Source organism: Cuculus canorus, chromosome 8, assembly GCF_017976375.1.
Source record: "Cuculus canorus isolate bCucCan1 chromosome 8, bCucCan1.pri, whole genome shotgun sequence".
Classification (NCBI taxonomy): Eukaryota; Metazoa; Chordata; class Aves; order Cuculiformes; family Cuculidae; genus Cuculus; species Cuculus canorus.
This window is the reverse complement of record NC_071408.1, coordinates 12,935,645-12,942,707: the sequence shown is the minus strand read 5'-3', so window position 1 is coordinate 12,942,707 and position 7,063 is coordinate 12,935,645. Positions and strand designations below refer to the sequence as shown.

Genomic DNA, 7,063 nt, shown 5'->3' with positions numbered 1-7,063 from the left:
CTACCAGTCTGAAATGTCTCGCAGACGGTTGCAGCATGGTTTTGGCTTCTGGGGGGGAGGGCTCCCAAGTAGTGCCCCCAAATGTCAGGCTGCTTCAGCATTTCCAGCCAGCTCCCTCCAGCACAGGCTTGTGGAGGCTCAGTTTATTGGCCTACAGCAGTGCAATGAAGAGTTTCACACACCAGCATTAGGAGTGTTTATGGACTCACTCCTCGTAAAAAAGCAAGAGGTTGCATCCCAAAGACTCTTGAGGTGCTGCTGTGCTCCAGGAGCACCTGTGGCCCTTCCTCCCTTCCAGGGGCTCTTTGCCAGACAGCTTTGCTGTGCTTCCCTGCTATGTGTATGCCCACCAATCAATGGGAAGAGACCCGGAGAGCAGTGATGAGCAGGATACATGCACAGGCCTGGTGGGGTGTAGAAACTGGAGCTGCTGACCTGAGGCATCCTACACTCTGATATTGTCTCACCCAATTCCTGTGCCGCTTCACAGGGCACCACGTGCTGACATTACATTTCAGCTCAACCTTTCGTGAGGCACCCAAGGGGCTAAACCAGGCTAAACCAGGGTGCTGGGAGGTTGCTGCCAGGCGTACAGCCCTGTGCAGTCAGGGCTGACAGAGAGTAGCGTGTGGCTCCTTGGAGCCTGCTTTGTGAAAGGTGCCACCGGGTTTGTTCCCACTCTGTTGTGTGAACAATTCTCCAGTAAGTGCAGGGGAACCGAGGGGAGAGGGTGGCTGGGCTATGATTCAGCCCGCTCAGCCAGTGGCAGCATTCCTGCCACAGGAGGGGCCAGGCTCAGTGATCTGTAGGAACTGGCCACAGGCTCAGCCAGCCCGAGCAGACCTGTTTTTCCAATTTTCCACTGCCTGCTGGCACTAAACCTGCCTTAAAAGGGACCACAGCTGAAGACAGCTGTCCTAGCTGGGCAGTGGCCTCAAGGCAGCCTGGCACCATATATGAAGGGAAGCAGGGCCACCAGAGTGGGGAGAGGACATGCCCCATCCCCTGTATTTCATCAGGGTGCCAACCGCACCCAGTATGGTGCAGGGAGGATGTCCCAGATGTTCCAGCCTGAGCAATGTGGTTGGGTGCTTGCAGGACATTGTGGTTTGGTGCAGGGGGACGTGGCACGGCTGAAATATGGTGCCTGCACATATGTGGTGCCTCAGGGCAGGAAGGACAGGGAGGAAGCAGGGTGTAGGCAGCAGCCCTTGCAGGACACCTCTTTCCACCCATGCTGTAAAACACTGCCTCAGAATGACTCATGCTTTAGCTGGGATCAGGCTTCCCAGCGATGTCCTTGCCAAGCACAGGCCGCTGACCACCCTGCTGAGCCCAGCAGAGCCCTTGCGGTAGCATGCCAGAGGTGCTACCCAGCCTGCAGTCTGGCTGCTGGCAGGCAGGATGAGCCTGAGGCAACTGGCAGCAGTGGGGAGCATCAGCTGGACAAGGGCTTCTGCTGGGAAGGGAGGCTGGAGCCAGGCTGAATCATAAAGCGATCACAGATAACTACGAACTTCTCCTCCAGACACAGCTTGCTGTCTCTCCTCCTGCACCCATGGGTGGGCTGTAGTGTCAACAGGGCCCTGTTTATGCAGGCAAGGGGTACCCTACGTTTCAGGAGGCAGACATCAGATGTCCTGGCACTGGGTTTCACAAGCCTTCATGACCTTTGCAGCACAGCAACATGCCCTGGGGAGGATTGTTTCATACGAAACAGTTCTTTAGGTAGGCTTTTCATTTCCTTCACAGCCAAGCACAAAGGAACAGCAAGTCCTTGCTCTTAAGAAAGTGACAACAGTCAGTGATGTGGCTGGGCTGGCTCTCTGCAGTGAGTGGAGCCACGTCCCGCACACGCGCCCTTCACAAGGTGCTGCTTCATCTTGTACATGAGACTTCACTGCAGATGACAGATGCTGCCTGAAGGCCTGATTTTACATTCTCTTGGAAAAAAAAACAGCTCTGTGCTCAGAAAGGGTGAACCCTGGTGGTCAGCGCCCAGTAAATCTTTATCTGGGAGTGGGGTTCATTGACAGATGCCAATCACACTTCCAGCCCTGCTCAGAGCAGGACTCTCGGGTACTTGTGCAGCACAAGTGTGGACAGGGAGCCGTCAAGGAGCCAGGGTGTAGGGGCTCAGGGTGCAAGGTAGCAGAGTGTGGCGTGTGCAGGGGGTGTGGGGTGTAGGGGTGCTGCGGGTATAGGAGTTCAAGGTGTGTAGGGTACAATGGATGTAGGGCTGCAAGATGCAAAGACCGTGGGGATGCAAAGGGTGAAAGGGATGCAGGATGCAGGAGGTGCAGAGAGGGATTGCAGGGGGCAAAGGTTGCAGGGGGTGAGGAGTGCAAAGGATGCAGGTGGAGGGATTACAGGAGGCAAGGGTTGCCGGGTTGTAAGGCTACAAGGCGTGCCGGGCCCCGCCCCGGGAGCCCCTACAGGGCTGTGCCCCGGGCGGGCACCTCCAGCTGCGGGCGGGGCCGCACATCTGGGCGGGGCAGGCGGCAGTGACTCCGGCGGAGCCGGCGCGAAGCATCCCACAGCCGGCAGGAGTGGCGAGCCGCGACTATGCCGAAGTGCCCCCGCTGCCAGAAGGAGGTCTACTTCGGTAAGGGCTTCCTGCTCCCGCTACACCGCGGGGACCGCAGGGCTGTTGGGTTGATTAAGCTGGAGTGTCCCGGTTCTGCACCCCACCCAGCTTCGGGTCCCCGGGCACACCAGCGCTGCGGGTCCTGGGTGTCCCGATGTGTGTCCTAGCATTACAAATTCTTGGGGTGCCCCAATGTTGAGCACTCCTGCCGCTGGTGGTCCCTGGGGTCCCCTGGGTGGGTGGCCCTCTAAATCCACCCAAGGAGAAGATGCCTTGCTGCATGGTGTAGGGAGTAGTGAGTACCCACAGAATGCAGACAGCACTGAGGCACAGCGTGGGAGCTCAACCCCGTTTCCTTCCCAGCATCACCTGCAGCCCCAGGGCTGAAGCAGGCAGCTGGACCAGCCTTGAGAACTCTGTTTGGAGCCCAAAGACCTGGACAGTGTAGCCTGCTGCTCTGAAAGCCTTGGCGGGTGAGCCAGCAGCTTCCCAGGAGCACATCCTGCCCTCGGATGCCTTCTTGAGTCAGTGGCTTGTCCACATGTTGCAGGCTAGTCGTGAACTTTGTTGGGCTTCTGGTTGCTGCTGGGTTTCAGGCAGACATCCTTCCTCTGAACTGGGGCTCCGAAGCTCCCAGGCTCCTGTGAGCTCCATGCTGTGGCCTCGTTGTTCTGCCTGAAAGTATTTGGGGCATTTGAGCCTCTCCAACGGGCCAGCAGCAGCTGCTGGAACAGGCAGGCTCCGTCTGCCAGACCCCTCCTCTTCCCTGGTTTAGCTGAACTTGAGGGGGTTTGCTAGGAGGTGCTTATACGCAATCCCTGCTTTTTAATTCCTGGAGATGAGGGATCTGAGAGCCAGGTGCTGTCCCTGACTTCTGCTCTCTCCTCCCTGTTTCTGCTCTGCTTGTGCCCATCTTTCAGTTCTGCTCTGCCAAAGAATTTGGAGGCTTAAACACAGGGGCTACTCTCCCTGCCCAACAACTGTGTCTGTTAGTGATGTCCACCCTGGTTGTTGTGCTGGGACTGACTGGCACGGGCACTGCCTGGAGGGCTGCTGGGGATGGGGCTACGGAGGTTGGGGACATCTCTGCCTGAACTTGAACTCACCACTTGCAGCCAGGTTTTGAGGTTAGGTTTTGGCACAATACAGTTTGTGGTGCCTTCCCACAACCGAGGGTCCTGGGGCAGCTCGTTTATGCGTGTGACTTGATACCAAGGTGATGATGTCAATGTCCACCTTTCCCTGTGGATCTGCTTCAATCCTAGCCAGGATGAGCTGGGTTTGCTGTGCCTGCAGGAGCAGCCACAGCCCAGCACTTATCGGTCTGCTCTTACAAAACATCTCTGTTGATGCAGAGGCTGAGGAGGGTTCAAAAGCTGCTGGAGGACCAAGTTGATTGCCTGACTTCTGTACCTGGCAGATAACGAGTGCTGGCAGAGGAGGCAGAGCAAGCCCTGCTCCCACATGCCCTGGGTCTTTTGGAATCCTGCTTAGGTGTGCCTTGGGCTGCTTTTGGCCAAATCGTGTCTGTGGAGAGCAGGGATGAGGAGGAAATGACACAGAGAGGCCTGGAGAATGCATTTGCAGGGCTACCACCAGCTTTCCAAGGGAACCTTGCTTGCATAACTGAGAGCTGTGGGGGCAAGCAAGCAGCAAGCCTTGGCAGAGCTCCTGCCCGACTGTTGGTACAAATGCTTGTTTGAGAGGTGGGGACGCTGAGCTCCCTTCAAAGGCTGTGTGATGCGGAGGACCCTGACACAGGCCAAGACTGGGCTCCTGGGGCTGCTGGAGGAGGACACTGCAGCACAAAGGAGGTTCTTTGTACCACTGGGGTATGGCAGCAGGGCTGCCTCATGACATTTGGGCACTGCCTCCACACCCACCTCTGCAGTGGCTAGATTGCTCCTTGCATAAGCTGTTGGGGGGGCATATTTGGACTCCAAAGAAGAGGTGCTTCCGGCTGCCAAGGGCCCCCCCGGCACACAGTGCCAGTAGTGCCTTGGCCCCCCTGCTCAACCTCCTTCGCAGGCACGGCAAGAGTGCTCAGACCTGGCTCTGACGAGATTCCTGTGGAAAACTCTGCTTTATCACTTAATAAATCGTGAGGAATGCAGCTGCCAATATGAAGAGCACATGCATTTGCAGAAAATACCTTCCTTCCCACCCTGTGCTGCAATTAAAAGCCACCCTATTCTCCATAAACATGGCCCCAGCAAACAGCATGTTGTGCCCTCCATGGCTGCCTGAACCCTAGCCAAACTCCAGCTCCACTCTCGTTTGCCATGGTGTGTGCAAAACTGGAGCACTGGTGGCTGGTGGAGACTAGTTTGTGTTGGGGCAGGGCACGGAGATGGCTTTGCCTCCCCAGTCCCCCCTAGCATCCCTCCTTATTACCTGCTAGCTCTAGTGATTGCTTGGGCTTCAGCTGGTCAGGGAGAAATAGAACCCCTTGTAGGCTGATGTTGGAAGACAGGAGGTCTCCAAAACTTTGGAAGATGGGTAGAAGTTGATCCATCCACATGGATATAGTGGCATTCATCCTGGGCTGTTTCAGTCCAGGTGCCTGGATGTGCACAGCGAGCTCTTGGGTTTGAAACACAGTGCCCAGTGTCGTGGACAAATAGACTTGAGAAAATGCCCCAAAATATCCTTCCTAGGGTGGGTGACAGGGAAGCCAACCTGCCAAAACCAACTTGTACTCGTTCAGTGCCTCAACTAATCCTCCTTTCTGTGGCAGCCGAGAAGGTGACTTCTCTGGGGAAGGACTGGCACCGGCCCTGCTTGAGATGCGAGAAGTGTAACAAGACTTTGACGTCTGGGGGCCATGCAGAGGTGAGGTTTCCTGTCCCCCTCAGCTAGGGACTGCAGGAAGGATGGACTGGGCAGAGATGGAGCTGAAGGGTAATCGGGGCTGATGTTCTTTATTTCTTTCTCCCTGCAGCATGATGGCAAGCCATACTGCAACCACCCCTGCTATGCTGCCTTGTTTGGGCCCAAAGGTAGGGTCACTGTGGCTGGGATTGTGGAAGGGAGGAGAAGGAGGCTTAAAGCTCCCATTCTGGGTGAGGTGCATCCCTCAGTGTGCTTGCTGTCTGTGGCAATGCTGACTCTGGCTCTTCCAGGGTTCGGCCGGGGAGGAGCTGAGAGCCACACGTTCAAGTAAACTTCAGGTTGGTGTCTCCCCTTAGTGCTCCCTTCCTGCCTCTGTCTGGGTGGGCTGGCTGGGGCTGATTCCTGCCAGGCAAGTGGGGAAGACAGATGTGCCATGGCATCTCTCTGGGCTGGCTGTGACTCCCAGCCCTTGTGTCAGTGCTTGGGAACAATCTGATGGGTGCAAACTCCCCCTTTCTGCCAGCCCCAAGCGACCATCAGCATCTGCTTAGCTCCAGCAGCAGATGCCACAGGCTTTTGCTTTGTGGCCTGTGCACAAAGATGGAGTCTGTCCTGAAGCACCATTTTCTTTGGGATGTCTCTGTTCTCAGCCCAGCCTGACTTCATCCGCCTCTCTTTTCCATCCTTCTCCAGGTCTGACAGCCAGGGTTCCCAGCACATCCTGAAGACAGCACAAACGCGCTACAACAGACATGCATTTTAGCTTTTCATTCACTTTGTACTAGACTAGCACATTAAAAGCAATAAGTAAATGAGGCTGGGGCTGGTGCGGAGAGGAGGTCTGCTCCAGATGGAGTGCTGCCGGGTGGAGGTGTAGGGACGCCCTTCGTGATAGGAAATTTGGCCAATATCACTGAAGGCTGCCTGGAGAGGAGACCGCACCCTTCGAGCCAAAACCCAGCCCTGCTTCTGGCACGCAGCTCTCATGGCTGGGCCCGCAGTTGTATTCTCAGTCTTTAATAAATCCAGATCAAAATATACTTCCCCTGTGTAGCAGCTGTGCTCTCCGTAACTGGGCCCCCATGCAACTTGCTTGCGAAGCGCTTGCTGCTTGCTTAAGGACCTCATGTGTTCTCTGGATTGAGCCACACAGTATGCGACTATGTGATGGCTCCATGTGCTTTTGCTCCTGGTGTGTCTTGGGTTCTGTCTGTGGCTGCCCAACCTAGGGGCTGCCAGGGCCTTGTGGGACAAGAGCAGGCCCCAGGTGCTGCAGGCACTGAGGCTGAGTGCACCTGTGGGAATGGAGTGGTGGGTGTCGTGCTGGTGTTTTTCCGGGAACTTGTTTTTTCTGGGTTTAGGAAGGTCCTACACCACCCATGGCCTCACTGGGTCATGACATTTGCAGATGCCTGGAGCGTGGTGACTCCTGCCAGTCTGAGTTTGCTGACCCATGATCTCTCCAGCATTCAGCAGCCTCCTGGCAGGGCCTGCTGGAGAGCCATGCCTGTGGACAGTATCCAGCTCTTTGCTCTTGGGTCTGAGATGCCACTCTGCAGCCTTCAGTTGGAACAGGAGGGTGTCTGGCTGAGAGATGGCTGTCGCATCAGGAAAACCTGGTGTTTGCTGCTTTTGCTCTGAGAA

At 56.2% G+C, this 7,063-nt stretch overlaps 1 protein-coding gene across 1 annotated transcript; it reads left to right on the top strand.

Annotated features, from left to right (window-relative positions):
* The first annotated feature begins 2,470 nt into the window (after positions 1-2,470).
* On the top strand, positions 2,471-6,480 carry CRIP1 (cysteine rich protein 1). The gene is made up of 5 exons (XM_009565480.2): positions 2,471-2,605; positions 5,325-5,419; positions 5,529-5,586; positions 5,710-5,757; positions 6,113-6,480. The coding sequence occupies exons 1-4, from the start codon at positions 2,566-2,568 to the stop codon at positions 5,748-5,750; spliced, it is 234 nt and encodes a 77-aa protein (XP_009563775.1). The 5' UTR covers positions 2,471-2,565; the 3' UTR covers positions 5,751-5,757; positions 6,113-6,480.
* Positions 6,481-7,063: the final 583 nt, after the last annotated feature.

Excerpts from the sequence above, each read along its gene's own strand:
- CRIP1 (XM_009565480.2), top strand. The coding sequence starts at position 2,566 with ATGCCGAAGTGCCCCCGCTGCCAGAAGGAGGTCTACTTCG. Across the intron at positions 2,606-5,324 it reads CCAGAAGGAGGTCTACTTCG|CCGAGAAGGTGACTTCTCTG; the intron begins GTAAGGGCTTCC and ends TTTCTGTGGCAG. Across the intron at positions 5,587-5,709 it reads TGCCTTGTTTGGGCCCAAAG|GGTTCGGCCGGGGAGGAGCT; the intron begins GTAGGGTCACTG and ends TGGCTCTTCCAG.